Source organism: Lissotriton helveticus, chromosome 1_1 (assembly GCF_964261635.1).
Source record: "Lissotriton helveticus chromosome 1_1, aLisHel1.1, whole genome shotgun sequence".
NCBI classification, from domain to species: Eukaryota; Metazoa; Chordata; class Amphibia; order Caudata; family Salamandridae; genus Lissotriton; species Lissotriton helveticus.
Genome location: NC_136057.1, coordinates 1,830,387,411 through 1,830,402,378, shown reverse-complemented (window position 1 = coordinate 1,830,402,378; position 14,968 = coordinate 1,830,387,411). Strand labels below are relative to the sequence as shown.

General features: G+C 49.2%; 1 protein-coding gene across 1 annotated transcript in view; it reads right to left on the bottom strand.

Annotated features, from left to right (window-relative positions):
• Window positions 1-14,968, bottom strand: part of LOC144765655 (guanylyl cyclase C-like) — a 577,462-nt gene that overhangs the window by 337,312 nt on the left and 225,182 nt on the right. The window contains exon 9 of the mRNA XM_078650332.1: window positions 10,869-10,954. Within this exon, the coding sequence (XP_078506458.1) occupies window positions 10,869-10,954 (86 nt within the window). The remainder of the gene's footprint in view (window positions 1-10,868; window positions 10,955-14,968) is intronic.

Below are 14,968 nucleotides of genomic sequence, written 5' to 3'. Positions count from 1 at the left end.
TACATGGGTTACAAGTAATGTTTAAATATGTACATATCTGTATTAGTCTCTCACTTTGTGTATAAGTGGCTGCATGGGTTGGTGAGTAGCTACATGAGTGTCTATATGTGTTATTAGTTGTTTTTTGAGTGTCTGAGTGTCTGTATGGTTTGGTGGGGGGTATTACTTAGCGCATAGATGCATGAATGAGTGACTCACTGTTTGTATGTGTTGAAGACAGCATGTGTGCAGAACTGTATGGGCGGATGAGTGTGTCTATGGGTGTGTTAGTGAGTGAATGACGGTCTCAATAGTGTCTTTATGAGTATGTTTTAAACTAGTATATGTGAGTTTAGATGTATATAAGTGAGTATATATGAAAGTGAGAGATTGGAAGAGTATGTATAAATAAATATGTGTTTCTATAAGTGATTGTTTAAGAGAGTAAGTATGTGTAAGTTTCTGTAGAAGTAAGTGTGGTGCTGTGTATATAACTGTATATGCAAGTTAATGGCTGTTTGACACTTTATTTGCATGTGTGACTGTGTGTGAGTAACTCTATTGATGAGTGGCAGTGTGTAACAGAATGTATAGGTTTATGAGTACATATGATGAGTGAGTACATGTATGAGTGACTGTATAGAACTGTTGCTGAATGAGTGGATGTGTGTGTAGATCTTAGAATTACTGAATAGGTGTGTTGTAACTGGTATTGGTGTGTCCATTGTTTTGAAAATGTTAGTTTCTATTTTTTGAATGTGTGCATCAAATGTTATAATAGGGTGAGAGGAGGTCTGCCACTCTATCACAAGGATGATGTCATCATTGGTGTCATCAGTGATGCCATTTGAGATGTCATCTGTGATGTCATGAGTGATGTCACTGACCATGTCATGAGTGATGTAATATGTGATGTCATCAGCAGTGCATTGCGGGCGTGCGAGTTATAGTTAGCTGAACTAACTATAACAGGGGAATTTCTATGGTTTTGTACAAGTGAAATGTCGAACTAACTATAAGGTGCCTGGTTTTTTAAGTGAATTTCTAAGGCTTTTTAAATGCTAGTTTCTAACTATGCCTACAGGGGTAGGACATGTGAAGAAATAAGAAAAAGGAACAGAAAGAAGCAAAAGAAATGCAGAAAGAAGCAACAGAATTCCTCGAAGATGAAGAAAAGTGCAGGAAGAAGCAAGACATGTGCAAAAAGAACCAACAAAGGAGCAGAAAGAGGCCTTGTTACAAAATCATCCTGTGCCCACAACTTTTTCAGATGGGTACTGGTGTTAACTGACTCTGACTAACCAGGCCTAGAGCCAGTGGTATGCTAAAAGACACTTACAATACAGTGAAAACACCTACATACACTAGGGAACACTATGCATTGGGGTACACCTGTGATTAGCATGACCTTCTTCGTAAGCCCCTAGTGCATAACAGGGCAGGGGGTTTAAATCTACCTCTTAAAATGTGCTACGGGGTGCGTTTGCACACTGGTGAAGGGAGGGGTGCAACCTGAAGTGACATGTGTGCAAACACGGCCTGTGGGCGTTTTAAGTTGGGGGGGTAGAGTTCCCTTGAATTCTGAGGGTCCCTGGGCGCCAACTAACCCACCAGGTATGTCCAGTAAGTGCCACAGAGTTGCATTGCAGAGAGGTGTAAAATGGGGCATGGTCTCGGACAATCTCTCTGCAACGCAGCTCTGTGGTGCTTACTGGAAGTACATGGTGGGCTAGTTGGACCCATGGACTCTCAGGATTAAAACGCACCACAGGGTGTGTTTGCACACATCACCTCAGGCCCCATCCCCTCCCTTCACCATTGTGTAAACACGCCCTGTAGCCGTTTTAAGTTGGGAGATTAAGTCCTGAGGGTCCATAGGGTCCAACTAGCATACTAGGTACCTTCAGTAAGTGCCACAGAGCTTTGTTGCATAGAGGTGTAAAAAGGGGCATGGCCTGGACCACCTCTCTGCAACACAGTGCAGTGGTGCTTACTGGAAGCACCTGGTGGGCTAGTTGGCCCCCAGGGGCCATAAGGATTGAAGGGGAATTATTTCCACAGCAAACAACGGTGTCCCAGGGGTAGGCACCCCGGGACACTGCAAGAGCCGGCCTTGGGGTGTGGAAGTCCCCAGGGCCATCACAGGCTCCAGGAGGGGGGCCGCGCGGGCCCCCTCCCAACATTTCCAAAGCCTTGGGGGTGGTGGTCCCCGGTGCTTGGGGGTCCGTCCCGGACCCCCCAATTAAAATAATTAGAGCCCCATGGAGGTGGCGGTACCCGGGGTGTGTGGGGGGTTTGAGCCCTCCCCACACAGGTAGTTATTATTTTTTTCAAAACAAGCCCCGGGCGTTGGCGGTCCCCAGGGCTGGGGGGCCCCTGGGAGCCCCTCATTATAATATAAACATTGCCCCCGGGACTTGGCCCACCCGGGGGATAATTAATAATGAAGCGCGGGAACCCGCGTTTTGTTTTTTTAATTTTCGAGTTTTTTTTACTGTTTTCTGAGGCACAAGATAGCTGCCAACACTTCCTGGTTTGGAGTATTGACGGCCAATTAGCATGAAGCCCGTGATCGGGAGGGTGTGCGGATCCTCTGCGGTCATCGATTTTGAAACTTTTTTAATTTTGATTTTCTCAGCAAGTACTGAACGGATTTACACCATTTAACAAAAAGGTCTCTTTCTGAAACAAGGGCTACCTTTTTGCTAAATTTGGTGTAATTCCGTTCAGCAGTTTGGGCTGTAGCCGTGTCTAAAGTTTCCTATGGAAAATTGCATGGGGAAAACAAGTTTTGGAACCCCCCTTTTTTTCTCGGACCCTGTTTGCCGAATCACCCTAAAACGTTCAAAATAGGAGCGGACCAGAGTGCCCCACAAGTGTCGGCGAAGGTTCGTCAACTGGCGCCAAAGTTATTGGGAATAGAATGTTGCGATTTTCCTCTGTATATATATATGAACAGAAAGTGCCTCACGGGTCAGTTTAGCACAAAGGAGATTGCACTCAGTGTACTTCTTTCAACAGAGTGTATTCCAGGCAACACGTTTCAACCTCAACAGGTCTTCGTCACGGCCATATTACTAATGCAAGTATAAGAAAATAAAATGTCAATTCTAATTTACAAATTAAAATAAAATAACAAATAAATAAACAATTTAAATTATTAGTCATCACAATCTTAATTTACAATGAATAATTAATTAACATACAGAATAAATTATAAACATTTTAATTTACTTCCTACCCTGTTCCCCACAAACCCAGAAGTCCACTACTAAAATATAAATTACTAACATAAATTAAACTTAAGCACATAAACTTATAACTAAAAAGTAATCAATTTACATTATTAATGATGAGTTAAATATCTAATTAATGATAAAAAACATTAAAATGTAATTTATTGTAATTTAATTTACTTCCCAGTCTATTCTCTTACAAATCCAGAATCCAGTGACCAGCTACTACACTATAAATTACAAATTAAATTTAAAAATAAGATAAATGACACATTAAAATTGCAAACTATACACTGTATGAAAAATTCATAACCATTGTACTAACAATAGTAGCACATAAAATCAATATACTAATATAAAAAAATAATAATATGTTGGCTATAATAAAGTAAACAATATTAAATATGATATTCCTCAAAAAACAATGTTATATACCCAAAAAAATATTGTTAATTTAAATATTCTTTTCCACAATAATTTGGTAATCACAATATTTTTGACACAATATGCATATCATATGATATATTATTTTTACTAGAAATCTGTTTATTGAAGTTTTATAATGACGTAAAATAAGGCATGGTAACAAAGTCAATTCCACAACTCTAACACACAGCATACCACGCTAGGAACCAACGCAACAGGAATGCTACAATATTAAATTAGAGCAGCTGATGTGGAGCACATTACAGCTGTGAGCAACCAGCAAGTCTACATGTCAAAAAACAGCTAACAGCAAAATGAAGAAAACAACAAGTACCAGGTCATACCACACTCTCGGGAGGGCCAATCCCACATTACTCCATTTGGGAGATGTGAGTCAGTACCATTGCACGGAATGTGCAGGGTGTGTAGGTCCAGTACATTTGTTACAGCCACATTGAAGAATGAGCCTCTTACCCAAAGAGTTTCAGAGCTTTGAGCTTGGTCGAGGTGAAACAGATATGCTCAGTTTGAGAGAGGTAGTCACATACGGATTGCCAGACACAGTGAAGTTTTATCAGTGTAGGCCAGATTGTGGGACAACTGCTCCATTGCTAGCACATTCCAGAGACGTGTGAACCAGAGGACTATGGGAGGGGCTGTGGATTTCTTCTATACGAAGATAATCTGCTGTCTAGCAGCATCAAACATATGATTATTAAGCCTCCATTCTGCATGTGCCATAGCCTCTAGTGTAAGAGGTCGTATGCCTAACATGACAGTGAGATACGACGCAGGAATTGGAAATCCTATAGAGCATGTTAAGTGCCTAAGAATCTCCTTCCAATAAGTGCTGATAAGGGAGCAAGACCACCATATGTGGTCGAAGTTGCTTAATGCCGATTCGAATCCCCAGAGGTGTGGAAAATTACATGCTGGCATGTTGAAGTGTAGTACCATAATTTTATAAGCTGTCTCTTGTTGGGATATACTTTTGTATATCTTGAGTATGTTGCGCCTGAGTGTTTCCCATTGTTTTTGCAAGATACCCTGTCACACAATATTTTTAATTTGATACTTTGGTCATTCATCTGGCCCTTTTCAGTCACATTGATGCACTAAGGCGATGGCCCTTATTCTTCCCTGCGGCCCTCACGTGTAAGCGACAATCAACAGCACATTTGACAATGATCTCTCCGGTATGGGGGTCCCAACGTGGACTGGAATCTCACACTACACTTTAGAGATCCACTCAATAGGATCCCCACTAAACCTATCTCTTTACAGGCACTCTCCTCCTCACAGGGTGTTCTGGTCTCGGCAAGCAGTCATATGATGGTAAGTCCAGTGGGTCGCTCACTACTTATCCTACCAGCGTGTAGCCCCGATGCGTTGTGGTCCTTGTAGTCAGCATCAGCGGGTGCGCCTCTGCCTGGGTCTTGAGGAAAAATCAGTCGCGTTGGCCATCCCTGGACACCGGTGTTTCGAGGTTGTTGCCTCTCGTCAGCAGGGAGTAGGAAAGTGGGAAGGGGTGCTGCGTAGGCTGCCAAAAATATTTTCAGGTTTGGTACCGCTCGTGGCACGTAGGAGCGCAACCCGGGCTCGTCAGCCCCACCGGCTCAAGGGAGCCTGAATGTACAAGTAAGTCCAGTGGGTCGCTCACTACTTATCCTACCAGCGTGTAGCCCCGATGCGTTGTGGTCCTTGTAGTCAGCATCAGCGGGTGCGCCTCTGCCTGGGTCTTGAGGAAAAATCAGTCGCGTTGGCCATCCCTGGACACCGGTGTTTCGAGGTTGTTGCCTCTCGTCAGCAGGGAGTAGGAATGTGTGAAGGGGTGCTGCGTAGGCTGCCAAAAATATTTTCAGGTGTGGTACCGCTCGTGGCACGTAGGAGCGCAACCCGGGCTCGTCAGCCCCACCGGCTCAAGGGAGCCTGAATGTACAAGTAAGTCCAGTGGGTCGCTCACTACTTATCCTACCAGCGTGTAGCCCCGATGCGTTGTGGTCCTTGTAGTCAGCATCAGCGGGTGCGCCTCTGCCTGGGTCTTGAGGAAAAATCAGTCGCGTTGGCCATCCCTGGACACCGGTGTTTCGAGGTTGTTGCCTCTCGTCAGCAGGGAGTAGGAAAGTGGGAAGGGGTGCTGCGTAGGCTGCCAAAAATATTTTCAGGTTTGGTACCGCTCGTGGCACGTAGGAGCGCAACCCGGGCTCGTCAGCCCCACCGGCTCAAGGGAGCCTGAATGTACAAGTAAGTCCAGTGGGTCGCTCACTACTTATCCTACCAGCGTGTAGCCCCGATGCGTTGTGGTCCTTGTAGTCAGCATCAGCGGGTGCGCCTCTGCCTGGGTCTTGAGGAAAAATCAGTCGCGTTGGCCATCCCTGGACACCGGTGTTTCGAGGTTGTTGCCTCTCGTCAGCAGGGAGTAGGAAAGTGGGAAGGGGTGCTGCGTAGGCTGCCAAAAATATTTTCAGGTTTGGTACCGCTCGTGGCACGTAGGAGCGCAACCCGGGCTCGTCAGCCCCACCGGCTCAAGGGAGCCTGAATGTACAAGTAAGTCCAGTGGGTCGCTCACTACTTATCCTACCAGCGTGTAGCCCCGATGCGTTGTGGTCCTTGTAGTCAGCATCAGCGGGTGCGCCTCTGCCTGGGTCTTGAGGAAAAATCAGTCGCGTTGGCCATCCCTGGACACCGGTGTTTCGAGGTTGTTGCCTCTCGTCAGCAGGGAGTAGGAAAGTGGGAAGGGGTGCTGCGTAGGCTGCCAAAAATATTTTCAGGTTTGGTACCGCTCGTGGCACGTAGGAGCGCAACCCGGGCTCGTCAGCCCCACCGGCTCAAGGGAGCCTGAATGTACAAGTAAGTCCAGTGGGTCGCTCACTACTTATCCTACCAGCGTGTAGCCCCGATGCGTTGTGGTCCTTGTAGTCAGCATCAGCGGGTGCGCCTCTGCCTGGGTCTTGAGGAAAAATCAGTCGCGTTGGCCATCCCTGGACACCGGTGTTTCGAGGTTGTTGCCTCTCGTCAGCAGGGAGTAGGAAAGTGGGAAGGGGTGCTGCGTAGGCTGCCAAAAATATTTTCAGGTTTGGTACCGCTCGTGGCACGTAGGAGCGCAACCCGGGCTCGTCAGCCCCACCGGCTCAAGGGAGCCTGAATGTACAAGTAAGTCCAGTGGGTCGCTCACTACTTATCCTACCAGCGTGTAGCCCCGATGCGTTGTGGTCCTTGTAGTCAGCATCAGCGGGTGCGCCTCTGCCTGGGTCTTGAGGAAAAATCAGTCGCGTTGGCCATCCCTGGACACCGGTGTTTCGAGGTTGTTGCCTCTCGTCAGCAGGGAGTAGGAAAGTGGGAAGGGGTGCTGCGTAGGCTGCCAAAAATATTTTCAGGTTTGGTACCGCTCGTGGCACGTAGGAGCGCAACCCGGGCTCGTCAGCCCCACCGGCTCAAGGGAGCCTGAATGTACAAGTAAGTCCAGTGGGTCGCTCACTACTTATCCTACCAGCGTGTAGCCCCGATGCGTTGTGGTCCTTGTAGTCAGCATCAGCGGGTGCGCCTCTGCCTGGGTCTTGAGGAAAAATCAGTCGCGTTGGCCATCCCTGGACACCGGTGTTTCGAGGTTGTTGCCTCTCGTCAGCAGGGAGTAGGAAACGCTGGTAGGATAAGTGGTGAGCGACCCACTGGACTTACTTGTATATTCAGGCTCCCTTGAGCCGGTGGGGCTGACGAGCCCGGGTTGCGCTCCTACGTGCCACGAGCGGTACCACACCTGAAAATATTTTTGGCAGCCTACGCAGCACCCCTTCACACATTCCTACTCCCTGCTGACGAGAGGCAACAACCTCGAAACACCGGTGTCCAGGGATGGCCAACGCGACTGATTTTTCCTCAAGACCCAGGCAGAGGCGCACCCGCTGATGCTGACTACAAGGACCACAACGCATCGGGGCTACACGCTGGTAGGATAAGTGGTGAGCGACCCACTGGACTTACTTGTATATTCAGGCTCCCTTGAGCCGGTGGGGCTGACGAGCCCGGGTTGCGCTCCTACGTGCCACGAGCGGTACCACACCTGAAAATATTTTTGGCAGCCTACGCAGCACCCCTTCACACATTCCTACTCCCTGCTGACGAGAGGCAACAACCTCGAAACACCGGTGTCCAGGGATGGCCAACGCGACTGATTTTTCCTCAAGACCCAGGCAGAGGCGCACCCGCTGATGCTGACTACAAGGACCACAACGCATCGGGGCTACACGCTGGTAGGATAAGTGGTGAGCGACCCACTGGACTTACTTGTATATTCAGGCTCCCTTGAGCCGGTGGGGCTGACGAGCCCGGGTTGCGCTCCTACGTGCCACGAGCGGTACCACACCTGAAAATATTTTTGGCAGCCTACGCAGCACCCCTTCACACATTCCTACTCCCTGCTGACGAGAGGCAACAACCTCGAAACACCGGTGTCCAGGGATGGCCAACGCGACTGATTTTTCCTCAAGACCCAGGCAGAGGCGCACCCGCTGATGCTGACTACAAGGACCACAACGCATCGGGGCTACACGCTGGTAGGATAAGTGGTGAGCGACCCACTGGACTTACTTGTATATTCAGGCTCCCTTGAGCCGGTGGGGCTGACGAGCCCGGGTTGCGCTCCTACGTGCCACGAGCGGTACCACACCTGAAAATATTTTTGGCAGCCTACGCAGCACCCCTTCACACATTCCTACTCCCTGCTGACGAGAGGCAACAACCTCGAAACACCGGTGTCCAGGGATGGCCAACGCGACTGATTTTTCCTCAAGACCCAGGCAGAGGCGCACCCGCTGATGCTGACTACAAGGACCACAACGCATCGGGGCTACACGCTGGTAGGATAAGTGGTGAGCGACCCACTGGACTTACTTGTATATTCAGGCTCCCTTGAGCCGGTGGGGCTGACGAGCCCGGGTTGCGCTCCTACGTGCCACGAGCGGTACCACACCTGAAAATATTTTTGGCAGCCTACGCAGCACCCCTTCACACATTCCTACTCCCTGCTGACGAGAGGCAACAACCTCGAAACACCGGTGTCCAGGGATGGCCAACGCGACTGATTTTTCCTCAAGACCCAGGCAGAGGCGCACCCGCTGATGCTGACTACAAGGACCACAACGCATCGGGGCTACACGCTGGTAGGATAAGTGGTGAGCGACCCACTGGACTTACTTGTATATTCAGGCTCCCTTGAGCCGGTGGGGCTGACGAGCCCGGGTTGCGCTCCTACGTGCCACGAGCGGTACCACACCTGAAAATATTTTTGGCAGCCTACGCAGCACCCCTTCACACATTCCTACTCCCTGCTGACGAGAGGCAACAACCTCGAAACACCGGTGTCCAGGGATGGCCAACGCGACTGATTTTTCCTCAAGACCCAGGCAGAGGCGCACCCGCTGATGCTGACTACAAGGACCACAACGCATCGGGGCTACACGCTGGTAGGATAAGTGGTGAGCGACCCACTGGACTTACTTGTATATTCAGGCTCCCTTGAGCCGGTGGGGCTGACGAGCCCGGGTTGCGCTCCTACGTGCCACGAGCGGTACCACACCTGAAAATATTTTTGGCAGCCTACGCAGCACCCCTTCACACATTCCTACTCCCTGCTGACGAGAGGCAACAACCTCGAAACACCGGTGTCCAGGGATGGCCAACGCGACTGATTTTTCCTCAAGACCCAGGCAGAGGCGCACCCGCTGATGCTGACTACAAGGACCACAACGCATCGGGGCTACACGCTGGTAGGATAAGTGGTGAGCGACCCACTGGACTTACTTGTATATTCAGGCTCCCTTGAGCCGGTGGGGCTGACGAGCCCGGGTTGCGCTCCTACGTGCCACGAGCGGTACCACACCTGAAAATATTTTTGGCAGCCTACGCAGCACCCCTTCACACATTCCTACTCCCTGCTGACGAGAGGCAACAACCTCGAAACACCGGTGTCCAGGGATGGCCAACGCGACTGATTTTTCCTCAAGACCCAGGCAGAGGCGCACCCGCTGATGCTGACTACAAGGACCACAACGCATCGGGGCTACACGCTGGTAGGATAAGTGGTGAGCGACCCACTGGACTTACCAGTCATATGATGGTGCTCCCGGTTCCAGGGCCAGTAGTCTTGGTTCTCCTAGGTGATGTCCCCTCACCAGCAAGGAGATTAAAAGGCCTTGGTCCCAAGCTCTGGTCATAACACGCAGAAGTTGAGCTGAGGTTCTCCATGCTGATGTACAGCTACAGTCTGACAGGCTCCCCTTTTTAAACCCACTTCCAGGTACAAATGTGAATTAGGCCCTGATTACGATGCCGGTCGGACGAGCGTCCGACTGGCATCGTGTCAGAATGGAAACAGAGCGACTAGTAGTCGGCGGTACCATCCGACGAATTTGAATGTAACCTCTCAGGAGGCAGTCAGAAACATCAATTTTTCCTTTGCGGCTTGTGCTGTGGTCCGAAAAGGCAGCTTTACTAATTATTTGATCAACCAGGCAGCATGTCTACAGAGCCTGTAGAAGTATACAAACTCATCACTAATCTCATCCAGAAAGCATACATGTAGTTGTCTTGTGTCAATGGAGGTGCAAGAGAGGGGGACGTGTATATCCCCTCTCTACCACAGAGCACATATGAATGTCACTATTGCCTAGATAGGTGTGCAAGAAGGGGACGCTCACACCTCCTCCCACCCGGACAACACACACGTACTGGACTGGTTTCAGTCGAGTGTGCACAATAAGATGAATTCAGCTCTCCTCCCCCCAAACAGAATGCATGTAATTGACTGCTATCAGTTAAGATGCACAAAAGAAAAGTTCATGTCTCTACCAATCAAACAACACACAAGTACTTGACTGGAGCCTGCTGTGGTCCACAAGAGAGTGAAGTTCACTTCTTCTGCCACCTGAAAAGCATGTACGTCCTTGAGTAGTGTCGGTCGACGGACAAAAGAGGATGAAGTTCACATCTCCTCCCAGTCAAAAAGCAAGCTTTTGCTTCAGTGATGTCTGTGAAGATACACAAAGTAGAATGTCATGCCCCGCCCCTGCCTCAAAATGCACGCTTGTCCTGGACTGGTGTCGGACAATTAGCACAATAGGGTGAGTTCAGGTGTCTTCCACCCCAAGGAGTATGCATCTACCTGACTGGAGTGTGTTCCAAGTGACAAGCAGGGCAAGTTCATGTCATCTACATAGAGCATATATGTACCTGATTATTGACTGTCGAGGTGTACAAGAGGGTGAAGTTCGTGTCTCGATCTCCAACGTCGTCCAAGATCAGGTTTCCCCATACTCCTAGAAATCAAATGCATTAAGATGAATATCGTCACTTAGTGTACACATGGTACTGGTTTCTCAGACCACCTCTTGTTTCTTCTTGCGGTGTGTACAGAATACCTTGAGCTGCGTTTGTATAAGAAGTATACAATACAGCTAAAATGGGGTTTATAGCTTTTACAAGGCAGTCATTACAACGCACTACATTTACAACGCAGTCATTACATCGCAACATCCTTTACAAAGCATGTCACTACAACGCAGCCATTACATTGCATGTCACTACAATACATGACACTACATGCGTGTAGTGTCACTACAACGCAGGCATTACATTGCATGTCATTACAACGCATACCATTACAACGCATAGTACCCCTACACTATCCAACACTTACACTACTGTTGCACCCCCTGGAGTTAGAATACAAATATTTACCCCAACACTATCCAACACTTACCCTACTGTTGCACCCCCTGGAGTTAGAATAGTAATTTTTATCCCTACACTATCCAACACTTACCATAAAAGCATGTAATGGTATGCATTGTAATGGTATGGATTGCAATGGTATGCGTTGTAAAGGTATAATGCGATGTAAAGGAATGCGTTGTAAATGTAGTTTAAAAACATTCGTTGTAATGGCATGCAATGTAAATGTATGCATTGTAAAAGATGTTGCAATGTAAAAACGGCTTTGTAAAGGCATATGTTGTAAATGCATGCATTGTAACGCCATACATTCGTGCCTGGTTATTCTTGTGAATTGTAGTATGCTTTAGTAGAAAGCTGTATGTTTATAAGTGTGCATGGAAGAAAGAGGGACGTGAAGAATGTGTCATGTGGCAGGGAGACAGAGCTACTAGACAGGAAACTGTGCGTCGCCACACTTAAATGCCCCCGAGATGAAAAATAAAATGGTATTTCATCATACCATCTTATTTTTCATACTGACATCCCCCAGTCCTGGGCGAGTGTCAGGATGGGGGGGGGTGCTGCTCAATCACAGCAGCAGGGACTATGAGGAGGGTGGGTTGTATGTGCGCTTTTCAAAGTGTGCACTTTCTTTTTGGCCAGCCGCCTTGCAATAGCCAGCCAGACATGCACACTTTGAAACCTCTAACCCAGCTGTCTCAAGATAGCTGGGTTAGAGTAACTGCAGGCCTCCATAGCGATGTGGAGTGCCGAGACAGGCCGTTCCCTCCAATCAGAGCGCTGCTCTCATGTTGGTGAGAGCAGCACCCTAATTGGTCAAGGAAGGTTCCTGGGGTCCAGGATGTAGCGTGACAAGGTCTGGAGGTGGAGGTTCTGTTGTCAGGTAAGTGTTTCTTTTAATATATTTTAAGTTTATATTTGCACGCGCACATCCATTTATTGTGATTGTTTTTTTATTTTATTGGAGCTCAAGTCCACCCCCTCCCGTTGATGCTACCTGCCATTGGTGACAAGGTCTACTAGACAAGAATCTGTGACAGGTTCTATGAAACAAGGACACAGGGCTTTGAAACACACAGACACCCATGGGGTTAGCTCAGGGAAAAGGAAACACTGTGAGGGATGTACCTCGGTTAGGGAGCCATTATTGGTGAGGTCAGAAAACGGCAACAAAGGAGGAGCCAAGATGGCGATCGGAACAGTCGCATGAACGCTTAGCTCCGAGATCCTTTCCTCCCCGCTTCGATATCCTGTCGATAATCCTGTTCGAGGCCCGCTGTCTCTGCTACTAGAGAAAAATTGCTCACTTACCGTCTGATTTTGGTGCTCCAGCGTGCGGTGGTCCCCGCGATCTGCCTCCGTCTGCGGGTCGGCCTTCCTGGCCCTGACGCCGGGGCCTCGAGTGCTGCGTCTGCCCGGCGGTGTTCGGAGTGTTGGTGGCACTGGTCCGGGAGAGAAGCCTGTTGTGGGAACCTGAGAGACGGGTGAGAGGGTGCGGACCCGCCCCCAATAGCGGGTCGCCCCGTATTCCCGAGTGGTCGGTGAGCCGGAGAGGGGCCGTGTGGTCCGGTCCCCCTTGGGGGGACGATCGCTCCTGTTCGTGGTCCCGTCTGAGAACCGGTGCCCGGCTCCCGGAGAGCTGCTGGGAGCGAGCCCGGCCTTCTGGTGACTCTCCCTTCTTCGCCGAGCGCCGCCCGACACTGATCGGCTCTTGGTCCTGTTGCCTCTGGCGGTCGGGGTGGACCTGGAGGTGGAAGGGGCAATGGCGGCGAATGATGTCCTCAAGATGGCGGACGGCCCCTTGAAGTGCGTACCTCCCGGAGTTGGTGACATTGCTACGTTTAAGACCCCCGGTCCACGGTTACTTGGGGCGGCGCCTACACGAAGTCATGTGCTGTTTGCGCTGGAGACTCTACGGTCCGACCTGCGCTGGAGGTCCCGGGACTTGGAGTTGCGGATCGCTGCCATTATTGATCCGCCATCTTGTGGCGCAGTACGCTCTCCCCGAGTTGATCTCGTTGACTCTCCTCCGGTTCCTGAGCCGGGGTCCCTGGATGTGTCTCGGACTTTGGGGGGGACAGATGGACCTGGCGCCAGTGCTGCACCGTTTCCCATATTCTGTGATCTCCACTCCGTGCTGGGCAGACCTGACTTTGGATTTTGCCGCGTTGGTGCTTGGCGTATTGTTGCATGCTGGCAGCTGCCATGTATCGTTGACCACCTCTTGGTGGCTGGGGCGATGTTGCATGAAGATACCGCCTGCCCTATTTAACCGGTATGGACTACTTGTGTTGTACTGTCTCCTGATTGCCCGGATGCTTGGCGGTTCTACTATTCACAGAAGTGGCCAGGGGTGACCTTGCTTAGGTCCTGGCGGGACTTTCTCTGAATTAATGACGTATCCTGGACTAGTCTTGTGGCCTTGTGAGTTGGTTGTTCTCTGTATCCTTTCTGGCCTTGATCTGTAAGCCTGTTGCGGGGAGGGGGGAACCGAGTGTTTCCGTCGCCGGCTCCTCTCCTCATTCTCTCTTTTTCTTTTTCTTTCTTTCTTAAATTGCCTTCTTCTTTCTTACATTTCTTCCTGTTGGGTGTTTCTGGGGCGACAGACACGCTGTTAGTGGGGTAGGCCATAGCCATTACAGTGATGTAGGGTGGTGGGTGAGGGGGGGGGGTTTATTTTAATTTGTTTTGTTCTATGGTCCCTTTTTCTCTCCTTTTGAGGGGGTGGGCTATGTCTTCTTTCTTTTCCTTTATTTCCCCGGTGTCTGCACTTGTCTTTCTTCTTATTGTTTTGGGCGGGTGGGTTTTTTGCACGACATCTTATTATATTGGTTTTTGTGGCTTGTTCTATCCTTTTGGCTCGCCTTCGGTGGGCTTAGGGTGTATTTTGTTACATTACTCCTTATTGCATTTTGTTTGTGTGGGAGGATATTCCCTTCCCGTCTCTCTTTCTCCGATTATGTTGCATGACGCCTTGGTTGATGTAGCCGCTGCCTCCTCTTAAAATCATAAAATTAAACCTCTTTTATCCTCGCGCCTTCCTGTGTAACGATCACAATTTGCGACTGTACTGTACTTGACTTCTATTGTATACGTATAAATTGCTTCATCTTTTTGATCTCCTGATTTTGCGGCCGGCCCTTGTGGTTGTAGGCCTGCGCTTGTATTGATCGGCTTCTACTAATAAAGGTTTAAAAAAAAAAAAAAAAAAAATGGCAACAAAGGGAGTTGGAAGTCTTGCCCTCTCTTCAATGCCTTCTCAACCATTTGCCTACTGCCAGGATTTCAATTCTGGAGTCTTGGACAACAGAAAGTTCAAAGACCTGACCACCCACTGAGCCACCTGCAATCAAAATCCACAACAAGAAGATAGCATCCGTGGAACGGACACAACCCAACTAAGATGTCAAATATCCAGAATCAAGGGAACATGTATCCAGCAATTAGGGATAAAATAAATTCAGGATCATACAGCACTCTTCAGAGAGTGGTATGAACACCTGGGCACTGGTTAAGGCAAAATGTTGTTTGATCAGGTCCCCCACTGGAATATCCCTCTGCATTGGAGGAGCTAATAGGGAGGCTAAGGATGCCAT